Genomic DNA, 27,065 nt, shown 5'->3' on the forward strand with positions numbered 1-27,065 from the left:
CTCACCTAGACTAAAACTGTACGTTGAGTTGTAGCAGTGATTAGGATTACTCTATGAACACTACTTTAATTTTTTCATTTTTATTATACATTGTTATATTTTCTGTATAATTTTATGGTGACAAAATATGAGGATGTAAAGAAGAGACCATTAAGTAGACTAAATCAAAATGAAAAATTTAATAAGAATCTTATTTTCTATGCCCATAAAACTAAGAGTAGCACACAAATGACAGTTCACTTGCCTCCTATAGAATCCAGAAAGAAAAATGTTCAAGAATTTGAGAAGCCTACTTTTTCAAACGTGTTTCACTTTCAAGATTTATGTATTTGGAACATTTGAGACTAGTATAATTATTATATATTTTAAATTCATAATTAGAATTAAAAATAAAGTAGGATGGGAAGTGGGAGCAGGGGAGAAAAGATAACCCGATGTGTATAAACACGATGCTTAATCATAACATAATAAAATGTTAGCTTCCATATGACTGAGAGAAAGCAAGACCCCCATCCTTCATGCTGGCAAATGCTTGGCTTTGCATAAACCATTTCCGTTCTCACTGTTATAAAACCAATGACTCTGGGAAGGGAAGAAAACACAGAATGGCGTGCAAAGTAGCACACACCATGCTATTGCAGCTGGATAAAGAATATGGCACTAATGACTCTCTTTCTACCCCTCAGTTATACGGTGAGGGCTTGTTTCCAAAATAGCAAGTGGCCTTCATAAGTAAAAAACAGAAGCAGTGAAATTCAAAATACTATTAAATTTCTACTTGGTTTTGATACTGCATGAGATAATGGAATGAGCTGTTAATTATTCATTGGGAGATGACTTCCTTTTCTCTTCATTTGAGAACATAAGATGTCTGAACCCTAGGCAATTTTCTATACTAAATTCAAACTAAAATTTTCATCAGATAGCTATTGCCAAATATTCATCTTAAATGAGGTATTTATTATCCATGACCAATAGGAAGATTCACCTGGAAGCTGCTGGATAAATTCAGAAACCTAATCTAATAAACTTCCCAAATTTTAGTGCAAATGACAGTGATGCCAGTCTGTAAGGAACAACTTACAGAATTCATTAATGACTTAGGATTCTACTCATGATAGCAAAAATTAATAATACAGTACTTCATTTCCTTAAAGAAATCAACGAGAGAGTTAGGTTAGTTCTGTGATGTATTGATTGGGATTGTCCACTTCTTAACATGTAATAACATAAATCACATAACTTTAAAAATTAAGATATCCATCATCATCATCAGGGTAAGAGGTTATGAAATTTTAAATCCTGTGAAATGTTTTAAGATTAATAAACCCATCAACATATGGGCATGTTAATAATAACAATGACTAAAACTTTCATGAGTCCTTCCTTAATTGCCAGGTGCAATGCTGAAAGCTTTACATGTATTAATTCTCTTAAGGAGCCTGTGAGGTAGGTTCTGTTATTAGCCCCATTTTAGTTCCCAGGAATTCGAAACAGAGAAGACAGTGACTTGTCCAAAGTCAACTATCTAGTAAATGGCAGGGCCAGGATTTGAACCAGTAAACAGACCTCAGAGTCTACCCATAAACCATTATGTATAGCACATTCTATAAACTTTTTTTCATAGGTGCTACAGTTGACCCTTTTCAATAAAAAAATTCAAATTATTGATTTGGATTCATAAGTAAAGCTATTATATTAGGACTTAAGAGGAAAGACTAAAATTGTATTTAATTTAATTTAATTTAATTTGTTTATCATCTTTGATATAACATTTTATGTTAATACTTTTTAATTAAGTAAATTAAAAACAATTTATCCTATCATATATATGTTATAGAATAATAAAAAGAGAGGCCAAAAATTTCATTCTGTAAAAAAGAATATAAGTTCAAGGACATACCTCTCATACATCAACAAATATTAGAAGTAAGAAATTAATGTTAGGGTACGGAAAATCAGCAAATGTATTGTTATAAAAAAATAACATTTCCACATGGGTTTATTTGATATTTTATATATTGTACCTTTAATTTCTCCAAGAAGGTCACTGGTATTTAGTCTTTCCATTTTTTCCTTCCAATCTTTTGATAGTAGTTTTTCCATGCAGGAGGAATCTGTTAAAATAAAAAAGGTAAGTATTCAAAATATTACATATATTTTTTATTTTATAAGTATTAAAAGATTATAAATCCAGAAAGCTAGTTCATGAAGAAACTCTATCACTTAAAAAAGATCAAAGCTATTTTTTGTTGTTGTTTTAACCTTAGGATATAAATAATTATATTACTGTATTATAAAATAACACAACTAATTTTTTACCAGATTATTTAAACTATTACCAAGGAAAAAATATAAGGCTCAATAAACTTGTATTGGTATTATAATTATAATTCTGTCAATATTCAGTCAGCATTTGGCATTTCTTAGACTGATAGGACATAGAATGGGGTCTTTCCTACAGTTTTAAATTTAAAGAATATTCCTCTCAATCCAGGTGATTATGTTTTAATTTCAAGCAAAATCCATGTGCTATTCAAGGAAGAATGACAATTTTTCAAGGGAGTAAAAATCAATCAACCTGTAATCACATATTCTTAAAAACAAAAATGTAGCAAATCTCATTCTTAAAAAAACCCATTTATAGCAAAATGTAAAGAAACTAAAGTCAAGATCATGAAAACTACTACTGCAGTTCTCTTGTATAAAAGAGATGTATATTCTCTTCAAGAAAATACTTCTTTAAACATTGCCTGCTGCATTTCTGAGTAGCACACGAGATTACAGAGAATGATTACACTTGTTTCTATAAAGATTCATAAAGGTTACAGAAACTTAAACCAGGATACTCTTAATAATTAGCACATTTTACTCAATGCATTCTTTTACCTCTGTATTCAGATGGATCTGCAACTGAAGCTACTGCTTACAACTATTTACATGTATCTTTTGAGCCTCAGATCTTAACAAATAGGACCTATTTCCAAAAGAGAATGCAGACTTAAATACTAAACCCTTGGTGTGAAGCATACTCCCATTAAACTTTAACATTCCAAGTGTCAAATTCTGATAACTTCTTTTTAAATTATATTTAAATTGTTATTCTGTATCCAAACGATTCTCCTCTCCCTATCAGTACCTTTCTCTTTATCATTTTTGCCTTTCTTTTTTTTTTTTTTTTCCTTCCAACTTCTAAATCCTCCTTGAATTTTTCAGAATGACAGTAAGGTCAAGATGGATCTAAAGGGTTTTAGAAACTAGATAAGCTTTAGAAAAAGTCAGCAAGCCCGGGGTTAGAGATGGGAAGACTGCTGCACGATTAGAGAGTATTGGCGAAAACAATTAACATTCGCCCATGACATGATCAATCAATCAAAGAATGGATGGAATCCAGATCAGTGCATCCTGAAATGGCTGATGAAGAACAACCGAACTAGCTCGCTATCACGGAAGCTGAAGTTCTTCTAAATAGGAGCCAGCTTGATTCTATTAAGAGTAAGCTCCCTGCCCCTTCCTTTGCTTCTGCCCCTCTTCTCTTCCCTCCTTTTCTCTTTCCATTCTTCCTATTCAAGTTTTCTTAGGCTCCAACGATTGACCTACCACTGTGGTTAAAAACTGGATTCTGAGTGACCTTCCAACAGGGTCTACATGCATACTCATATGCGCAGTCTCTGTTTAATTTCCAAAATGACCTCTTGCTACGTTTATTTTAAATTCAGAAACAAGACGTGTACTTTGGTCTATATATTTTTTTTTTGTATTTTTACTGAAGTCATAAAAAAGATAACACTGAGTCTTGAAAATTATGAAGCCAATCTTCAAAGCCATGCCTATTACACTTTGCAAATAGGGTTTAAAATCTGCGATATATTGATATACCATCAGAACATGGGTAAGAATAGTCAACACAACATCTTCAACTCTCTATCCTACCCAGTTTTGTTACTATTTTATTGCCCTTTCATACATGTTATAACATCACACTAAACTGCTAATCACTGATACAAATGCTAAAATATAACTTGTTTGGTTAAAATTTGAGTTGAGAGCATATATTGTAATCATAAAAGACAAAAGCCCAATTTTCTAGTAATGATCACAAACTCACAGCAAGTTCATAAACTAGGGTTAGAAACACAATAAATGTAAAACATAAAAATATGTCTCTCGTTTCTATAAATAGACCAAAAATCTTTCTGAGCTCCAGGAAAAGAATGCTTCAACTCCATGGGGGAAAAATAGAACTATATGTACAACAAGAACACACATAAATCAAACCATAGGGACACAGCTTTCAATAAAAGCTATAATAAAATGAATAACTTCAAAGCATTTCACATTCCTATTGGAAAATTAATCCTCACCATAATGCTAAATCAATCCAGCTATATGAGTTCCTATTTCAGTAGAAGAAGCTGAGGGGGGACATAAAGCAGCCTTTGCATATCTCTATTATAGCTCATGCAAATATGTAATAACAACCACTGATGGCCTTTATCTAGAGGACAGGACATACAACTCACTAAATAGAACCTTATCAGCATTTAATCTCAATGCACAGAGATTCTAGAGAGATTCAATACACTGAAGAATCTCTTGACAAACTCCCAGCTTCTCACCTAATTATCTGACTACCAAACTTCTAAGAGCATTCCACAATTAGTACTAAGCTCACCCCTACTGTAATGCAGTGGTTCTCAACCTTTCTAATGCTGCAACCCTTGAATACAGTTCCTCATGTTGTGGTGACCCCCAACCATAAAATTATTTTTTGTTGCTACTTCTAACTGTAATTTTGCTACAGTGTAATGGAAAGCCAGAGAGGAGAGAATAGAAGGGCCAAAAGATTCAGGTTGTTAACAAATACTACCTAAGCAGAGGACTATCACCACCAAGAGGTTTCTGACTTGAAATGAGGAAATGTGTAATAAACATATACATAAACATTTATATTTTAATTTTTATACACTGTATATTTTAAAAATTTAAGATTCCCCACTCAAAACAGTATCCAGGTAAGGGTGGAAATTAAAAGTAAGCATTCATCTCCTTGTACTACATGCTTCACCACATTAATAGGACACCAGCTTTACAGAGGCAATTGGTCAGATCAGGCTTTGCCCCAAGTACAGATGCAAAATCCTAAGAGGTCAAATACATAAAGAACTCCAGTTTGCATCCTAAGGAAAGAATAGGAAGGAGCATTCAGAGTGGCTGTAGCTCACCAGTCAGGCAGGATCCCAAATGGCAGAAAGGTACTGAACACCACCAGGATATTCTTGGATTATTTATTCAGTTAAATGTGCTTTACATGATTGAATTGAAAGCAGCTAAAAAAAAAAAAAATGTAGAGTGGTGCCATAGTCCTCAAATCAGTAAGACAATATGCAGCTTATTTCATGATCTGACTTTGACTATTCAAATTTTAGTATTTTGACTGAGTTGTCTTTAACTAAGACACAGGAGAGGAGCTACATACCTTTTAGAAATTGAGATAAAGAACTATAACATTGTGGTATTTTAAAAAGTCACCATAATATGTACATACTAAAAATGAATGTAAGCTACATACTTTGGTATAAAAATGGAATATATCAAATTTAATTACTCTTACTTTGAAAGAATTAGCCTCTAAAACCAACACATAGTCAATAAAATACAAAATTTTATTATTTTTATCTCATTTTTGTAAATAATGTATTTTAAAAGGACTATGGAAAATCAAGCTGGACCTGGGTTTTCCCTTATATTTAAATCAGAAGTGTAAAAGGTTTTGATACATTATAAATTAATTTTCAGTTGCATAGTTTTTGTTTTGTTTTGTTTTTTTCTTTTTTGCAAATTTAAGTTTTTAAAGAAACTTTTCCTAGAGAACAGGAAAGGCAATTCAGAACTAATTTTTAATAAATATCTTGAATTATGACGGCAAAGCAATGTTTCTGCTTCCTAAGCAACTAGGTTTCAGTCCATATGAGTCAAGAGTGGTTTTCATGCTAATAATTAATTTTACAGTATAAGAGAAATTCAAAGTGAGAGTATGTGGGATATTTGTTTTCTAATCTGTGTAGCAGTGTTTTAAAAACAATTTAAAATCATTTCTAGTAAACAAAGTCAAGGCCATATTAACACTTATTCTGCACAAAATAAAGATATTTCAACTGGGTCAAAAAGAATACATTTTTTTAAAATCATCACTAAAACTAAAGCATGGGGGAATAGAAAAAAAAAAAAGGAAAAAATCATTGTACTTTAAGACAATTGACCTGTAAGTAACCACTTATTCCTCTTACCTCAAAGTCATAATGTTTAAATTTAGAAATGCTAGGCCATTAGAAACATGATATAGAAAATGTCTTTAAAGTATTTTAGTGAGACTGCTGCTCCTCTGTGCAGATTTCCTACGGCTTTCTTAACTCCTTTAAGAAAATATTGAAGCAATTCACTTATTTTTACCATAGGAATTACACATTTCAAATGCAATTACTTTTCTCTGCATCCAAGAACAATAACTTGTCAAAAGTACCCTTGACCTTGGTTTACAAGTAATCTGACAATATATATTTATGCCCTTGCTGATCGTCCCATCCCACATTTTTTCATTAGGAAACAGAGATGCACAGGCAGTTACTGTACATTTTTCCACAGTGATAAGTGCTTCAGAATACAGTGGGATAAAATTGGAGCTTGGAGAGCTTGAAGAGCACTCTTAAATTTTAATTAAAACCCTCTAAGCTCACTAAAAATAATTAGACACTAAAATGTGCCAGTTTTATTTTGAAGTCACGATAACGTAGAAGGCACACTCCCTGACAACTGCTTCTGCTCGCCTCTCTTTCTCCCCCTCTGCAGTGAAACAACTGATTTTCCAAATACGAACAAGGGGGTATAAATAGAGGCTGTTTTCAGGCCTGCCCTTCCCGCTGGGAAGCTGACGGAAAAGACAGCAGAGTGGGTTTTTCAGACTGCACCAAATGAAACGAGAATAACTTGCCTAACCAAGAGTTCGAATCACTGACAAACCCTCGCTAAAACGCAGTCTTGCAAGGAACAACACGAGTTGTATCACAGTTGATCTTTTCTGATCCAAAAGCCAAACCTTTAACCTCTTAAATGTTTTTGCTATCTTAAAATATCTCATACAATGCTATATTCCACCCTATTTTTAGCCAAGCAGCAAGAGAAAGCATGCCTTTCCCATACAGCAGGGAATGATATAAACATCAACACAGATGCTCTGCCAGGAAGAGCTGGACTTCTCAAGCACTTGATCATTAAGGAATGCACCAACTGTTTTTGGATAATCTCGTGCCAGCTCCCCTTTTGCTCCACACTCCCCTCTGGGAGTGGCCAATCTTGTCCTGGTCCTAATTTTTCATTTTACTCCTCCATAGCCCCCTCCCGTTATCCCCGAAAAGATGAGAAATGGCATTTATGCCTAGCAATGAAAAAAGCAGGCTCACTTCCCCAAACAGACCAAAACTTTAAAACAATTAACCCTCCCCTCTTCTTTCAGATAAATTACTAAGTATAAAATGCAATCTGTTTCCTTTGTTTATTCAATATGAACAATTTGTAAATGACTCAAGGATAAAATTCAGAAAATGTTGTGCTAAATTAGAACCATTATAAACATGCTAATGATTCAATGCTTGAGTAAAACATGCATGATCGGTGTGAAGAAATAGATTTAGTGCTTGTGAAATTCTGTTGTGCTGCCTTAAAATGATTTGGCCATTAAATCAGATATATTCCTTCCAGGAAAAATGTAATTCCACAAGCACTTTACTAGATAGTATGGAGAGAGAGAGGGCCAGGGGGAGGAGAGGGAGCTATTGAAGTATCATTAGAACTATTAGATACCAGATTTTGGCATTTTTATAAGGGAGAGAAAGCCCCACACTTGAAATCTGCCAGAAATACACATGCAACATCATCACATTAGGTGCAATATCTCTTTGCACTGTTTTTATCTACCAAAGTCTTTGATAATTTTGTATAAGGACTCCTTAAAACTGAGAGTTAACAAACACTCATGGGATTCACATTGTTATTTATTGTAGATACAGATAAAAGATATGTCTCTTTCATCTGCTTTCCCGGGCTACTTAGCACCTAGAACAATATCAGAGGGATTATTCAAAACCAAATTCACCTCCCATATCCATCAAAGTACAAATGCTAATTGGTAACAGCTGCCCAAGGCCAGTATAGAATTACTAGGGGACCGATGCACAAAATTCGTGCACTGGGGGGGTGTCCCTCAGATCAGCCTGTAACCTCTCCAATCTGGGACCCCATTTAGGCCCGGTCGTACTGACATCAGGCCTAAATGGGCAGTCGGACATCCCTCTCACAATCCAGGACTGCTGGCTGCCAACTGCTCACCTGCCTGCTTTCCTGATTGCCCCTAACTGCTTCTGCCTGCCCCCTGATCACCCCCTAACTACTCCCCTGCCAGCCTGATTGATGTCTAACTGCTCCCCTGCCAGCCTGTTAGCCCCTAACTGCCCTTCCCTTCTGACCTGGTTGCCCCCAACTACCCTTCCCTGCAGGCCTGGTTGCCCCTAACTCTCATCCCCTGCAGGCCTGGTCAGCCCCAACTGTCCTCCCCTACAGGCCTGGTCACCCCTAACTGCCCTTCCCTGCTGGTTGCCCCCAACTGCCCTCCACTGCAGGTCTGGTTCCCCCAACTGCTCTCCCCTGCAGGCCTGGGTCCCACCAAATGCCCTTCCCTGCTGGCCATCTTGTGGTGACCATCTTGTGTCCACATGGAGGCAGCCATCTTTGACCACAATGGGGCAGCCGTCTTGTGTGTTGGAGTGACAGCCAATTTGCATATTTCTCTTATTAAGATAGGATAGAGGCCTGGTGCACAGGTGGGGGCCGGCTGGTTTTTCCTGAAGGGTTTCCAGGATCAGGGTGGGGTTCTCTTGGGACATGGGGTGGTCTGGGCAAGGGGCCTATGGTGATTTGCAGGCCAGTCATGCCCCCTGGCAACCCAAATGGAGGCCCTGGTATTTGGGATTTATTTATGTCCTATAATTGAAACTTTGTAGCCTTGAGTGGAGGCCAGGGTTGGCCAGGGCATGTGGGAAGCTTGGTTTCCTCCATCGCTGGGGGCAACCTGCTTGCTCCAGCTCCATGGCTCTGCCTACTTGTTGTGTTAATTTGCATACTCAAACAATTAACATATATAAAACACTGCTCTTTGAGTTCTACAAATACTTGAATTCATTTTTACTTTTTCAAATGCATGCTTAACTCCTTAAACACACACACACACAACTATTTTGGGCAGTAGAAAAATAATTTGTGTGTGGCCACTGTGTTCTATATTCCTTCTTTTATTTCTTTGTTTTGTTTTGTTTTGTTTTGTTTTGTTTGTTTGTTTTCAGGAAAGTGGGGAATACTTCTGAGTGCTATTGTTGTTGTGATGCAAGTTGTCAATCACAGAAACTGCTGCCTGCCTCCTACTGCTCCTCCCAGGAACACAAAGAGGAATTTGACCCAGGAACTATCTGGAAAGCCTCTCTAATGCTCAGGTTGGAAGCAATAAGCATGTGGGCATGAGACTGTCATGGCCATGGTCCCTGGCACATAAAGTAAGACTGAGCAATGAATGAAGCCAAAAATACAGAGGGGGGTGGGGTGGAGGGGGGAGGTAAGGTAGCGAGGATCAAAGATAAGATAGAGAAAAAAAACTTTACATTGTGTTAGCACACTTACATCCAAATAACTAAAACCAAATTCTGCTTCTGGGCTTCTTAGTAATATAAGCCAATATATTCCTGGTTTTGTTTAAGCTAGTTTGAGTTGGGTTTCTGCCAGTTACAAGTTAAAAAAATAAACAATAGAAAATCATAACAAAAGCTGTCATACACAGACAAATGTGTTATGTTTCAAATTTAACACTGGAAACCACCAATGCATTGACCTGTACTCCCCATTTAAAACATTTATTACTACCAGGTTCAAACATTGAAGTAAATATCTTGCTTTATTGAAAATATGCAATAACTATAAGCAAACTCATATAGGGCTGCTATTTACAATTATTTAGCTATCTAAATTAGGATTTTTAAAATATATATTTTTATTGATTTCAGACAGGAATGGAGATGGAGAGAGAGATAGGAACATCAATGATGACAGAGAATCATTGATCGGCTGCCTCCTGCAAGCTCCCTACTGGGGACCGAACCACAACCCAAGCATGTGCCCTTGACAGGATCAAACCATGACCCTTCAGTCCACAAGTTAATGCTCTGTCCACTGAGCCAAATTAGCTAGGGCTGAATTAGGATTTTTTTTAAATGAAACAACCTAAAGAAAATACATCAGAAATAAAAAATGAAAACTGAGGCTCATTAAACACACACACACAACAACAACAACAACAAAACTCCTAAGATCACCGGGACCAATTTGGCTCAGTGGATAGAGCGTCGGCCTGCGGACTGAAGGGTCCCGGGTTCGATTCCGGTCAAGGGCATGTACCTTGGTTGCGGGCACATCCCCAGTGGGGGGTGTGCAATAGGCAGCTGGTCGATGTTTCTCTCTCATCGACGTTTCTGACTCTCTGTCCCTCTCAATTCCTCTCTGTGTAAAATCAATAAAAAATATATTTTAATAAAAAACAAAACCTCATAAAATCAACAAGCCTGGGTTTCAGTTTTGTTCATCAAAACAGCTTCATTGCTCTGGTTAAAGGATTATATTTAATGCTATAAAATGAAATTATAAAATAAGTTTTTACTGATAAAATAATCCTTCTTATCTGTTTTATTTATGTATTGACATACCATAAATATCACTTTAAAGCAAGGTCTTTAGGGCCCTACATAATCTGGCCCTAGTGATTTATCTCCTATTATTCTTTTTTCCCTTTACATTGAATTTATGGGGATAACACTGGTTAACAAAATTGTACAGGTTTCAGGTGCACAATTCTACAACACACCATCTGTACCCTGTATTGTGTGTTCACCACTCCAAGTCAAGTCTCCATCCTTTCTCCCCCCTGTACCATCCTCCACTCTCCCACCTCCCTCCTTCCTGACAATCACCACTGTTGTCCCTGTCCATGAGTTTTTTTCTTTTTTTCTCTCAATCTCTACACCCACACCTAGCCTCCCATAGCTGTGCATTTGGTTCAATTGAGAACACCAAACATATCTCACTCTTCTGTACATAGTGTTGTGCTGTTTCACTTCCACACCTTCACTCATGACATCCTCCTGACCAGAACATCCCCCCACCCTTCTTGATGCTTATTCTGAAGTGCCTACATTAAATACCACCTCTTCAATAGAGATATGATACTACACAGCAACAAAATAAAACAAACTACTACCTGTAACAATGACAATGCATTGAATGAAAACAAAACAAAAAAACAACAACACAAGAACATAGCTTTATAATTTCATTTTATACAAAGTTCAAAAACATACAAAATGAATGAATCTATACTGACAAGAAAGAATAGTGATTATCTTTTGGAGGTTATAATTGGGAGGGAGAATGAAGGAGCCTTCTGGGACACTGGAAATGTTCTTTTCTTATTAAGAATGATGATTACCATGAGTGTGTACATATATATAAAAGTTTATCAAGAGGTACACTTAAGAGTGTACTTTTACCACATGAATGGTTTATTTAAATAAAATATTTTAAAATACAGAATTATTACCCTATGCTCAGGCTATTTCTTACAAAATACATACTGGATGCCATATAATATTAGTTAATTCTCTACTTGTAAAGGTGAAATGTAGAACAGACTACCTCAGAGATAAATACAACCTTCCATAAATAAAAAAGAGGTCACCTAGCATTTGTGTATCGAGAACAACAATAGAAATTAGATTGTAAGATCCCAGAACAACAATAGAAATAAGATTGTAAGATCCCAGAGTACCTGAAAAATGCAGGTATCTTTGTCTCCACCACCACCACCCCCCCAAAAAAAGGACAATTTTTTTCAGCTTCTGCAGTTAGAAGATGACACTTTCCATGTGACTATAATGAAAAAAACAAGTTTTTACAGAAGTAGGAAGGAAGAAATCCAGGAAAGGCACAAAGTTTCTCTAACCTTTGATTTTAAAATTCTCCAAACATTTACCCTTAGAATAAAGTCTAAATTCCCTTAAATGACTTAAATGGTTCTGGGCCCACATACCTCTCTAGGTGTTCTCACCACTGCCTATTCTTCTCTTTTTCCTCCATACTGAAATTCTGTCCATTCCCACAAAGAACAAGATGCTGCCTGCCAAACTTTCTTGTGATATCTACATATGCTCTTCACCCTGTCTGAAACATTCCACTACTTTCTTTTACTTACTCCTATTCATTCAGTGACAATTTAAAAGCCATTTCTCCTCAAGAATGTCTTCCATAGACCATTGAAATCCTATGCTACCCAAATCATGACTTTCAACATATGCTATTATAGTAACTTCATCATCAATCCTCTCTATCAGACTGTAAGTTCTATGAAACCAAGAAATATATCTATCCTGCTCATTAGCATATCCTTAGTGTCCAGCATAGCCATTGGACCATAGAACACACTAAAGAAAAATATGTAAATCAATGAGAATGAATGAAGATGAGAGAATACAAGGTATAGTAAATCTTACTAGTGTCCCAAAGACAAGTAAATAATAGTATAAACACAATTTGGCTACTATGTCTATTTTCTGTAATTATTTACCATTTAGACTGCCATAGATTTCAGTTCTTTCTTTTTAATATATCATCATGCCTTGGCTACACTTAAGGCACCAAAGAAAATATTTTTAAGGGAATCACAGTTCCCTAATGTCTAATGTACTGGTAGAACTAAAGATCCAAATAAGAAAACCCTAGGAGAAGATGCAATTTATATTTTTAACATATTTTATTGATTTTTTTTTTTTTTACAGAGAGGAAAAGAGAGGGATAGAGAGTTAAAAACATCAATGAGAGAGACATGTTGACAGCTGCTTCCTGCACACCTCCTACTGGGGATGTGCCTGCAACCAAGGTAAATGCTCTTGACCGGAATTGAACCTGGGACAGTTTTTACAAGAATCATTTCTCTCACAGCAAGGGCAATAAATTAAGTAATCATCAGCATTTTGAAAACTTCTACCTAAACACAAATTCTTTTTCTAAAATCATTTTTAACCTTATTTTCAATGTTGGCATTTTGAGTGAAAGGAGAATAAAAGCTAAAATTATGCTCTCAAAAAAGAAAACAGTTGTAGTCAGAGAAAGAAAAATTATAGCTTAAATATTTTGCCTTATTATTTTGAGAGGAAACAGAGAAAATGGTAGCAAATTCTCAACTAAGTATTGTTCTGTGAAAGTCCAAACACTGACCAATTCTCTTGATGGCACAGAGCACAAAGGCTCTTTCAACAGCCCCATACATAGCTTAAAGATGAACTTCATATGCCTTTCTATCTTCTATTCAAACTAGGCAACAATTAGTGGTGTGAGAGGGAATACAGCTATCATCTAAAATGAAAGCTGATAATAGTATGTGTCTATATGTTTTGACCCTACTGTGAACATCAAATGTGGGTACTTAACAACTTCTTATAATTAAATGGCAATCAAGCTTATCAACAATATAGTTCTAAAATCAGTTCTTAGTATTAAAGATTATATACATCTGTTGTTCTGAATAAAACTTGCGACTAGTGAGTAAAGTTCTAGAGATCTAATGAACAGCATTGTAATTGTTGTCAACAATACTATCTATAAACTTCAAAGTTTCTAAGAGACTAGATCTTAATTATTCTCAATGACCACACACACACACACACACACACACACACACACACACACACACACAAGATCATTATGTGATGTGACAGAGGTATGCTGATCATCATACTATAATGTATAAATGTATCCAATCAACACAGTGTACACCTTAAACTAATACCATGTTGCATTTTAAAAAGGAAAATATATATCAATACATGTGAGCCAGATACTGAGCTGAAGTGAGGAAGACAATTACCCCCCAGATGGGCAGAGAATATACCTGAAGCCTCAGCTGAAATGTGACATGGCTAAACAAACAAAAATAAGGAGGCCAGTCTAAAAGTGTTCTCTCTGAAAGTAAAGAGACAATGTCTCAGAGTACACGTTCAGTAATCATTAGCTACAGCCTCAAACAGAAGTGTAATGTTTAAAGAAGGGAGCTAGCTGCACACCATATAATCCTTAGAGTCATTGCATTTGTTAGGCAACATAGTCCCTTACACATAAAGCTGTATTTTACATCCAGGTGCTTTAAATATGCAGGCTGTGCCTTGACGGTGGATGACTCACCATAGGAAGAAAAACTGTGAGAACATCTTATGGTCAGATCATTGACGCATTAAGATCAAAATGTAGAGAAATATTTCTAAGTTTTTCCTAAATTTTATGTCAGAGTCTCAAATGGCAAAATAATTCATTGTTGAGAAAGAAGATCACTGCAATCAGTTTCTAACTCTTAAACGTCGAAACCAATCTCAAAATTCACGGAAGTCTTATCAAGTTATCCATTGACAGGTGACTTTCTCCTCTCCCACTCATCTGCCTTAGTTTTTGTAAGATGTTCTCAAAATCCAAAGCAAAAATTGCAAGAAAATTATTTGGATGATTAGGGGTTTTGTTTCAAATGGATTTCTTAAAGGATAGTGACAGTAATAAAATAACAATGATGATAATGAGCTTTAAGCTTTAAGTGTCCAAGAAGAGTTGAAATAACTAAGAACAGCCTTGATTTTATCCTAATTTTTACTTCCCAAGGACCCATAGAGTTCTCTAACATGTTACATCTGGATTCCAATATTAACTGAACCCTTTATCACTCCCGTTGCCTTCCTGACCAAAGTAAAATTTCCAAGAGTAATTACATTCTTAGGTATATGCCTAAAGAATGGAAATCAAAGACTCAAACAGAAAATTGTATCCCAATGTTTGCTGTGGCATTATTCACAACAGGCACATACTAGAAACAACAGTAACCAAAGTGTCCATCAACAGATGAATGTTAAAAAATTATTAAAAAATGTGATAAATACACACGGTGGAATATACACTATGGAATATTATACAGCCATAATAAGAAATGAAGTTCTGATACATGCTACAATACAGATAAACCTTGAGGACATTATGGAATGTGAAATAAAACATATAAAAAGGACAAAATTATATTATCCTACTTATATAAAATATCTATAATTGATAAATTAACAGGAACAGAAAGTAAATTATAGTTTACCAATGAATGGGTGGAAGGGATAATGGTACATTATTGCCTAATAGTTAGCAATTGGGTTGGGGCTTTGAAAAGTTTTGGAAATAGTGGTAATGGTTTTACAAAACCGAGACTAACTAATGCCACTGAATTGTATATTTAAAACTCATTAAAATGGTAAAATTTATATATAACCACAACAAAAATAAGAGTCTATCAACTTGTAGTTCATTGGGTATTTTTATTAAAAATGTGTATTAAATTCAGTTAAAGGCTTTTTTAACATCTATGGAGGTAATCCAATTAATTTTTCCTTATATCCTTTAATATAGTGTATTCTATTCAGGAAATTTCTAATATTGAACAATGCTTGTATTCTGGGCATAATTCCCATTTAGTCATAGTGCAACCTATTTTTAATGTAGTATTGATTATATTTATTAACATTATATTATTCCATCAAAATTTATAAATTAAGTTGGTATGTAATTTACTTATAGTACTATTTAGTCTAGGTATAATTTTATATTTACTTCATAAAAATAATAATGACATTTTCCTCCATTTTAAATATAATTTATAGAGAATTGGGACTATCTGGTGTTTGAAGATTTGAAAGAATTCCACTACAAAATTTTCTAGGCCTACCACATCTTGCAGGTATTTCCTTGACTAAATTTCTCTATTTCCTTTATGGAAGTCATCTCTTTAAGCTTTCTAGCTTTAATGGGTTCAATTTGATAATTTTCAGTAGAGACAGGTCAGCCCCCAAAGAAAAGCTACGTAGTGTCTTAGCTGAGTTCTCTCCACGATCTTCTCACTCCTGAGAAATAATTTTCTCAGATTTCCAAATAGAAAAAGCAAAGTACCAACAAAGGAGAAATATATGAATAATCTTGGAGAGAAAAAGTATGACCAAGAATATTATGCTAAGGATGTATCATTTACATATGACGATTAAAGGCAGGTGGACTCAACTGCGATAGAATTTTGAGAATACATAACATACCGCTAAGCTATTCTTGAGATTGGGAGGGAAACTTCTCAAAATAAAATTCACCCAATTAAGAGAAAAAAAGAAAAGAAAAGAAAAGCTTGGGTAAAATAATTAGTATTGATTACATATAGAATAAACATTGTGGGAATTTTAATTACAAAACAGAATGTAAATGTTATAAACCCTAACAATTCAAAATTCGCAAAATAACTAACAAAAAAAAATCAGAAATCAGTGCTGGAGATTTGGGATAAAGTATAAGAGCATATAATGCCCTTATTTTATAAACGGGAATCCAACTGTTTTCTTTAAATATAAATATGTAATTTTTAAAGAGAAAACCTCTTAATTTTCTCATGTCTCCCCCCCATTTTGAACATTAAGGGGAATCTTTTAGCAAGTAACTCTAATGTTGAAAATAAATATTTATTTGGGATTGCAAAACTCCTTTAATTCTAGTTCTATTTCTATTTTGTCTATTGGAGGCCCGGTGCATGAATTTGTGCATGGGTGGGGTCCAGCTAGCCTGGCCAGGAGGAGGGGACATGGCAGTTGGCTGGTCTGCTTACTGGTGGAACTCCTGGTCAAGGGGACAATTTGTATATTATCCTTTTATTATATAGGATATACACTGAGTGGCCAGATTATTATGCTTTAGAGATCATAATAATCTGGCCACTCAGTGTATAATCTAATCCCATTTTTACAAAATTCTTTCTATCTGCCCATTAATTCATATGTCATCTACTTTCTTCTCTTATTTGTATAAATGCATTAGTATGGTATCTATCTAGTATTAATTATGGTAATTTTCAAGTAATAGCATTAATCTTTCTATTCTTTATTTTCACATTTTTCAACATTGATTTCTTCCTCAAAAGAGTATAATTTTAATAAAAACATAAAGCTATTTTTAAAAACTGAAGCAAATATGCCAAGAGATTACTCATGTTTAATTCTATGTAGAAAAATAGCAATGGTTATTCTCTTCCTTGCCTTTTTCTGAACTCGTTTAATTTTAAAACAATGACAAGATTCAAGTGTTGTATTCATCGTGCTGGCCAAAACTGAGGTTAATCTTCAATATCCAAAGTAATATTGCTGAGGTCACACCTAGACTACTTTACTCTTAAGTATGTTTTAGCAGCTAACCGATGGCAATAGGCAAAACATGAACTAAGCCATTGCTCCTGGATCAATTATTAGACCTTTCAGCTCTTAGTGACAAATTACAACACCTCTTCTGGCATGGAAGTGTGTCGAAGTAATGGTAGATTAGGCAAGAGGCATTGGAAAGTTATAACTTTTAATTATTTTTTATATTTTTATTGATTTCATTGAGAGGAGAGAGAGAGAGAGAGAGAGAGAGAGAGAGAGAGAGAGAGAGAGAGAGAGAACAATGATGAGAGAGAATCATTCATCAGCTGCTTCCTGCACACCCCACACTGGAGTTTGAGCCTGCCATCCAGGGATGTGCCCAACCGGGACTCTAACAGTGACCTCCTGGTTCGCAGGTTGATGCTCAACCACTGAGCCATGCTGGCTGGGCATATACCTTTTACTTTTAAAGTAGTCTTATTATTTTAGAAAAATAAATAAATTAAAAGTAAAAGCAAGAAAAAATTAACAAACACAGTGTGACAAAATTTTGAAAATTCTAGATTCTAAGTAATGGGTATATGCAAGCACATTATACCATTCTCTCCCTCTTTTTCAATCCTTATATATTACATAAAGTAAGGATTCTTTGCAAGATATAAGCTCAACCTTAGAACAAAACATCTTAAGAAAACTGATCATTCACATTATATTATGAATTATTTTAATCAAATAATTAGATCTTTTTCCTCCTATCACCTAAGACTATGTACATTAAAAGTCTGTTTGTGAGGAGAATAGAGGCAAATATACTTTGAGAAAATGGTACATTTCAGCAAGAGCAGCCAGAGGCAGCAATAGGGTTGGAGAAGCAGTGATAAGCTATTCAAGGACACCAAATATGTATTTTACTTTTCTTTGAAAATATATCTAGTTTCTTGTTATTACCTGAAATCATTTTATGCATAGTCTTGGCTTTCCTCACAGAAGGCAGTAAATATTTTCTCAGACAATGTAAAAAAAAAAAAAAAATTATATATATATATATATATATATAGGTTCATATTCTATTTCATATCTACTTGTAGTACTCTGGTAGATTTTTACTCTATTTCTACCCATAGTGGTGATAACAACTAACAATTATGCAGTACTTAATATGGTAGCACTTGACTTAATATGCTATACATCAAACTGATAAGTGCTTTTAAATGCAAGGATTCCATTAATATAGACAAGTCTGTGGGATGTGTCCAGTGGAGTTAAGAAGTTTCCCCATAAAAAAAGCTGTAGTACATATTATATACAAAGAAATATTACTCAGCCATAAAAAAGAGCACAATGGTACCATTTGCAACAACATGGACAGATCTAGAGGGTATTGTGCTAAGTGAAATAAGTCAGTCAGAGAAAAAGACAAATACCATATAATTTCACTTACATGTGGAATCTAAAGAACAATATTTAAAAAATACAAATAAGATAGAAACAAACTCACAGATACAGAGAACAGACGGATGGTTGCCAGAGGGTTAGTGGGGGATGGTGTTGGAATGGGTAAAAAAAGGTGAAGGGATTGAAAAGTACAGGTTGGTAGTTACAAAATAGTCATAGGGATGCAAAGCACAGCACAGAAAATATGTATAGTCAATAATATTATAATAACTATGAATGGTGTCAGTTAGGTACTGCAAGTATCAGGGGGAACACTTTGCAAAGCAGAGAATTATCTAAACATTATGCTGTACACCTGAAACTAACACAAAATAATATTAAATGTAAAAACAAAAGAAAGAAACTTCCCCAGAGTGAGACAGCTAATATGTAATAGAAATGGGTTTCTAACCCAGGCAATTTGAGTTCAGAGCCTGTGCTCTTAACTACTAAGTTAATGTTTACCCAACTCTTTTCTAATATTTTCTGAAAGTCACACAAAATTCTGAAAGGACACAAAAATATGACTCCTCGGATTTTTCAAAACTCTAAGTCCTCCCTCAGCAAAAGTTAAAGACTCCACCAGAGAGGCAGCAAGATGAATCAGAACAACTAAGCTAGAATCGTCATGATAAACAGACTGTTTTTGGCAACCCCAAAGCCACCCAGAGCCCCTCTCTCCTTCACCTGCTTTTCACTACAGAGGCTGCTGGAGCAAACATTTGCTTTGCTGGTCTCCTTTACAGCTAGGAACATTGGCCATGTGATCAAGTTCTAGACCATGAGACAAAAGGAGGAAGCCTGCTATGGGGCTCTGGGAAATAGTTTCTCACTTTGATTTTTCTTAAAGAGAAAAACATGGAATAATGCTCTGCCACTCACCGCCCTCTGCTCCCGCTATTAGAATGAGGGGCTGCCCTGATGAAAGGAAGGCCAGAAGAATTGCGGTGATACATGTCAAGTCCTGACATTGTTACTCTCCTGTACCAACCAACACCAGACACTCCATTCAGACTTCTTGTTGTGTGTAAAAATGAAACACCTATTTCTTTAAGCTAAGGTGGTTAAATATTTTGTTTTGTTGTTGATACTGGCAGCCTAAAGCATTCCCAACTAATGTAAGTTTCACCACTGAATAGTCATGCCACCTGAAGCATAAAGCCTCAATTTCCTCATTTGTTGCAAAGACTAAATGAGAGAACATTTGAGAAATGCTTAGTTTTACACAGAGTGGTTGTGTTAGTAAAATGTAGTTTAGTCTGAGCTATAAATGTTCAACACTTTATAGAAGAAACAAAATGTTAATCACTATTACTACAAAATCCTAGCTCTAAGGCAAAGCACCTACGGCATATAAACTGACAATGTGCCATCGATTGAAATATGCCGCCCCCCAATAAATATATTAAAATCCTAATCCCAATGTGACAGCATTTGAAGATGGGAGGTTTGGGAGTTAATTAGGTTTAGATGAGGTCGTAAGTTTGGGACCCTCATTATGGGATTAGGGTCCCTAAAATGGAGGGACACCAGAGAACTTGTCTCCCTCCCTCCCTGTTTCTCTTCTCCCTCCCCCCCCCTTTTTTCCTTCTCTCTCCCTTCTTTCCTTTTCCCTCCCTCCTTTCCTTCTCCCTCTCCCCTCCTTTCCTTCTCCCTCCCTCCCTCTCTCCACACCATGTAAGGACAAAATGAGAAGATAGACATCTGCAAGCCAAGAACTGAGCTCTCCAGAACAGTGAGAAATAAATTTCTGTTAAAATACCCAGTCTATGTTATTCTGTTATGGCAGCCTGAGCTGATTAAAATACTATGTGAACAGCATCTACCACAAAGTGGCCAATAGGACAAAAAGGGAACATTGAACTGCTTAGGAAAGTTAAATAAGTATTTAGGAAAGTTAAATAAGTATTTAACAAAAGGTGCATTCTCTTTTTAGGCTACCTACCTTTCATTCATCCCTCAGCCTCAAGCAGTAACTACCTCAAAGGCTCCAAATCTTCTCTGGATCAGGAGTGGAAAAAGAAAGCCTCAGATTGATTTATCTTTCTCTTCCCCCTCTGCTGGAGGAAGAGAGATGTGGAACCTCACTTGACAGCCGATTCTCCTCATAGCTTTCTACATAGCATGATAATCACGTTGGATTTGGAGTTATTCAATGCGGTGTCAAATATAGGTTCTGTAAATTATTAACTTTGTGACCTTCATTAAATAAATTTTATCATTTGCAAAGTAAAGATAATAATATTATCTGTATCTACTAAATGAGAGCATGTATAAAAACCACTTAGCCAGTTCCTCATGTGCCTTGTAGAACAGAGTCCTTGACTAATGTCAGCCGGAAAAAAATGATGGGATCAATGATGAGTAGTTGAGGAAAATTTTACCCAAATGTTATAAAATTTTTAGGCACCTCACCTCAATTATTTAAGAGGAAAGATGTATTCACCTCGTTTTCTATTACTGCTTAGCCTTGTTTGTTTTTAAAATGTCAAAAAACAAAATATTTTAAAAAGAAAGTATGCAGTTTTTCATTTTATTCTTTCACTTTTATCCCAGATACCTTCCTTTTAAATAAACCATTCCAAGTGAAATCTAATTACAATATTACCTACCTGAGACTTTTCAAGATAAAAACAAATAATGTTTCAAATACCTCAACAAGACATAATTGCCTAATGAGTTTATTATCCTATAAACACCACAATAATTATGACCTATGGCACAAACATAAAACAATACAATCTATTTCCTCCCACAAATACAACTCCATATGATCAAAACTACACAGTACCAGAAGATATTACTCAGCGTTCAGAGCTCAGATGTCAAGATTTCCAACAAGCCTTAACTTGCACCTGCAAATGGTTGGTGAATGCTTCTCTTCCAGGTAAAAACTAAATTAAGCACAGAGATTGGGAGCTCCAAAGCCCCAACACCAAGTTTAGAGAGAGAGAGAGAGAGAGAGAGAGAGAGAGAGAGAGAGAGAGAGAGAGAGAGAGAGAGAGAGAGAGAGAAAACATGAACCTAAGTGGTAAAAGAAAACCTATAGATGGAAATAACAGGTTTTAAACAAATGACTTAAACAAGAATGAAGATAAAAACTACAAACCACTTTACCAATAAAGGCTCAAGTTTTAAATGACAATGAATTCTTATATATTGTCAAATAAAGCTAGAATACAAGCCTAAATCTGATCAGGTAAAGAAAATTCAAAGGGGTTCAGAAAGAGAAACCCAAACAGGAAACACGATTTGATCGAAACTTCACTTTCTTGCTCTACACACAGGTTTGAAGGGTAAATGCTGATCTAGTGCCATCGAGGGAACAGAAAGCACAGGAGGACTAACGGGAACTATGGCAAGACCCTAAACCACACGTATAAATGTCTTTTTTTTTTTTTTCCTCTGAGAAGCGCTATCTACAGTGAAACTGCAGGACTCAGGATTGTTGCACTAGAATGCCATGGTTTTTACATTACCATTCTATCACTATGAAAGATTTCATTTATTTCAGTAACAATGAAAATGTCCCACTATTAAAATACCACAGTTGACACACCCTACATGTCACAAAGGGAATTAGAGATAAACAGTCCAAAGGACAAAAACTGGATACTTAAATGGAGACTAAAAGTCATTCAAAACTTTCTTCTGGTTTATTTCAAAGCTTTATATGGCCTATTTTCAATTAACATGAACAAAACAAAATAACCTAATAAATTTGAGAAATTTAGGGTAAGTCAGTAATTCTTCTCTCTCCAGATGTTGGACTATCTTTTTTAAGTAATATTTTTTAGTGCCTTATTTTTATGTGATTATTCCTGAAGACTTTAGCTATTGTGACTACATTCCTTCAAATGCTAAATATTACAGCATGTATTTGAATTGCATCTTCATAATTACAATGTTGCTTACCAAATGTCTTTAGTAGGTGTTCCCTGCCTAACTGCAAAAATAGCATGCCTTGGGCTTCTCAGAGAATCAGATAAAAACTTACATTTTAAAAATAACAGCATTTCAAATAAGATATATGTATATGTGCTGAAAGTTACTTACAATTTCACAATTTAAATATTATGCAATAAAAGACATTCAAAACCTAATTTTCCATTTTTATTTGATTTCACTTTTAAAAATCAGTCAATTTTTTCTTAATTTATGAAGCTAAAAATGCCAGTTTAGTCAATACATATTTTATGCATTATAGCTTCATCACTGAGTAATGAAATTCTATACTGATGAGGCATACCAACTCTTGAAAAATCTACATATGATACTATATTCAGATTTTTCTTATAACTGACATCAGAAGAGGGCAAAGACAATTTCAAAACAGTCTAAAGCTTTGATCCATCCATGGCTGTTTGGATGCATTGTTTTTTCAATGTTAAAACAAACAACAAAGTCTATCAAGAAGTGACTTGATCAAAAAAGAGCAGTTCCCTTTGGAATGCTCAACTCCAGTAATCCTTGTGGCCACACTATGGACATGTGTCTATATTTTAAGTGTTTGTGTAAGCGTTAGGGACTGCTTTGAGGATGTCAAAAATGCAGATAAAGTAATTTTGATGCCAAAAACGGTATCAAATTAGTTTTCCCCACAAAAATTTTGGATTTGGTCTTTGATTTATCAAAAGCAGAACCTCTGTAAAAGGAGAAGCACTCAAATTGGTAAGCTGACCAAAATGTAAAAATAAAAGGAAAGTTATGATACTTTATTTGAGCTTATTTTTTTATAGGAACCGTATGTATGACTTTCACTTTCTAGAAAGTGGTTTTCTCTTGAACACACATCAGAACCATTCATCATAATATAATTGCAAGTTGTCAGTCAGGGCCGCACCCTTCTCTTTGTGGCAAACCGCCAACACATCTGTCAGAAGCACTCAGAAGCTTCCGTGTGCTATTGTAATTCTCTACAAAAAGAACAAGCCCATTCACCGATTTCACATTTTCCAAGCAAAACAATGACTTGCTTAAAACCCAATGCAAATGAAATTGTTGTGTTTTCCTATAGACCATGAGCTACTTTCTCACCCAAGTGACTGATCGCACCAGTATAGTTAAAGGGGACCATTTATCTTGTACATGGTTCATTTGTTGATTTCATTATGTACTGGATACAAATTTTTAAAAACAAGAAGGCATGTCTATGCTGTATAGTAATGTGTGTAAATATAAGGCATGCATATATTCACCAGTGCATGTAAGAAAGCATGCAATTACCTACTATTTCAATAAATTCCTTTCCCTTAAATGTCCTCTTTCTGTCATACAAATACTACATAGTGACAGAAATCAAACCTATTTTTAGTAAGAACAAATTTACTCTGGTATTATCACAGGTCAGTCCAATGATCATGGACTTAGATCATCCCTACAATGTAAAGCAAGCAACTCACAACGGTGTACCATAGTGGAAAGGGGATAAAATTTCTTGTAGCTACCATTAAGGAAGAGTTAAAGAGAACTCTTTTATTCATTCTCCAGCTAACCTTTCAAAGAAATGTCCAAGTACCAGGAGAAGTAAAGTCTAAAAAGTTTAACACCAACAGAAGAAACCTCATAAAAAAAAAAAAAATAGATCCAAGGTGCCAAATGTTCACAAGTCCCAACTTTTCAAATGGCTTTCAGTTGTGTTCAACTGATAACTTGCCAGCATGCTTTCTCTATCCACGTAACAAAGCAAACTACTGTGTAAAAGAAGCTTTTTTAATGTTTATTTATCTGCAAATTTGAATAAAAAATACATAACTTAAAGTTATAAGCATCCTTTTACTACAAGTTAAAGCAATCTTCTCACATACATGTACATATTTATAATTTCATACTAGAGGCCCAGCGCACGATTAAATTGTGTGCACATAGGATCCTCTAGGCCTAGCCTGACTTCAGGGCCACGTCCGCTGCCCTGTGACCCCTCACACGCTCTGCGGATGCTGCTGGAGACCCGCCCCGCCTGCCTCGAAAGCCACTGCTCCTTTGGATGTGATGCCCTTACGAGCGCAGGCCTTTTATGATATAGATACTAAACATGTTAATATTAATATATGTGATTTTTTTTTCCTACTATGTTGCTGAGAAACAAAATTAAAGTTTTCAAAAATGATGAAAACCAAAACTCCAAACCTAGGAAAATTTTATTGGCTCTCAATCATCAATATAATACATATTTTATAGATAAAATACATGTATTTGATAGTTACCATAGGTGATAACTATACCAAACACACAGATTCCACATTAATATCTGTTACTGTCATACTTAAGTCAGATGAGTGAGTTTTAATACTTTATCTTACTTAACCTCGTTTAATGTGTTACTTAATAGTGTCAAAAAGGTGATAATAACATCACAATATTATAAAAGATTCAGAGGGTGACTTTCCCAAGATCATTCAACAATAGAAATTATGATCTTCAACTTCAAAAACAAATCATGATATTTCATATGTCTGTTTTTACTGAGTTACATGCACATACAAATGTAAATATTAGCATACATATGTTATGATATACATCATTTTTATATACAGGGTGGGACAAAAGTAGGTTTACAGTTTTAAATATGTGAAACAGAGTTTATTCTTATATTATTATTTATTAATTTCTAGAATCCCAATGCACAAAATTCATGCAAGGGCCTTGGCCCCAGCCCCTGCCCACCATCACCTCAACCAAGGGGGTCTCTACCACCTCTACCACAGTCCCCACCCACCTCCACCACTGTGGCCAGGGGCCTCTGCCGCCTCTGCTTCAGTCCCCACCTGCTGTTTTGTCCAGAAGAAAGAACACCCAGAAGGATGTCCACTCTAATTAGCATATTACACTGTTATTATTATAGACTAGAGGCCCTGTGCATAAAATTCATGCACAGGTAGGGTGCCTAGGCCTGGCTGGCAATCAGGGTCGAACAGTTTCCTCACCCCCCACCTCCTCCTTTCCTCACTCCCTCAGCACCCCACTGCCACTGGTCACTCGCCATGTTCTGCACCACTCCCTGGTGGTCAGTGCACTTCCTAGCAAGTGATCAAACTCCCGGTCTCCCAGTAAAACTCCCGAGGGGACACTTTGCATGTTAGCCATATATATATATATATATATATATATATATATATATATATATATATATATATATATATATATATATGTAGTATTTTTTTTCATATAAATAACTGGAAATCTACTTTTGCTCGATCCTGTATACCTCCTTATACTAAAAAGACACTACAGATTTGAGAAATTCAGGGGATCCAATAAGGCACAGTAGTGCAAAAAATATAATAATTTAGGATGCCTTATCTCATGAATCTCAACTAATTTTTTTAGCAGCAATGCTCACATATTTTCATTTCACAATAAAACATATAGTCATGACACCCAAATAAAATGCTTCACATCTATTCCTACCAGTGAAGTGAAAAGAAACAAGTAATATTTTACTGAGTTCAATAAAAGGATTAAAAATATCTGCCTTTGACAAAATGATCATAAAACCATGCCTTCAGTCTTTATTGGAAAGAATATGTACAGCTATTCATCAATAAACTGACCAATTTTCTAGAATCAAGATAAAGTTTATTTTAAAAATATGTTTACAAGATAAACTATTGAAACAATACATGTAAAATGATTGTGGAGTGGGGATTAATATAAGATCTTAAATAGGGAAAGTAACAGCTGTCAAGTTGATCAGCTATAACTGGTTCCTTGTTACTTTTATTTAAAAATGGCTGCACTTATAAATGTTAGATTTTCAAGATAAAACATTCTTTAATATATATGTATTTTTAAACCTTACTTTAGGACATGTATTCATTGATTTTTAGAGAGAGAGAAAGGAAGAAGGAGAGAGAGGGGGGAAAAACATCGATGTGAGAGAGAAAACATCCATGGACTACAGCCACACCTACTCCTACTGGGGTTGAACCCGCAATCTGGGCGTGTGCCCTGATAGAGAATTCAACCACAAACCTTCAGGACATGGGATAATGCTCCAACCAACTGAGCCACACCAGTCAGGGCCACAACTTGGTATGCTTGCATTATTAGCATAACCGATGGACACAGGCACAGGGGCAGTGGAGGCTTACCCAGGATGGGAATCGGGAAAAAGGAGACATCTGCAAAACTTTAGACAATAAACAAACAAATTTTTGATATTCCAATTTTAATGTAATATGGGGTTGTGGGGCCAAAATTCATCAGTTCATTTACTTAGAAATTATTTTCAATTAATTGCTTCAGTGTAGTACTATTTTAAGAAAGGAGAAACTTTCTAGGAAGTTA

General features: G+C 35.3%; 1 protein-coding gene across 8 annotated transcripts in view; it reads right to left on the reverse strand.

Annotated features, from left to right (window-relative positions):
- The window catches only part of SOX6 (SRY-box transcription factor 6), a 522,879-nt gene that overhangs the window by 221,659 nt on the left and 274,155 nt on the right, over window positions 1–27,065 (reverse strand). For all 8 annotated transcript variants that reach the window (XM_084895473.1, XM_084895470.1, XM_084895466.1 and 5 more), the window contains one exon: window positions 2,028–2,117. In XM_084895473.1, the coding sequence (XP_084751599.1) occupies window positions 2,028–2,117 (90 nt within the window). The remainder of the gene's footprint in view (window positions 1–2,027; window positions 2,118–27,065) is intronic.

Source organism: Pipistrellus hanaki (assembly GCF_964339955.1).
Source record: "Pipistrellus hanaki genome assembly, chromosome: 9".
In the NCBI taxonomy this organism is placed as follows: domain Eukaryota; kingdom Metazoa; phylum Chordata; class Mammalia; order Chiroptera; family Vespertilionidae; genus Pipistrellus; species Pipistrellus hanaki.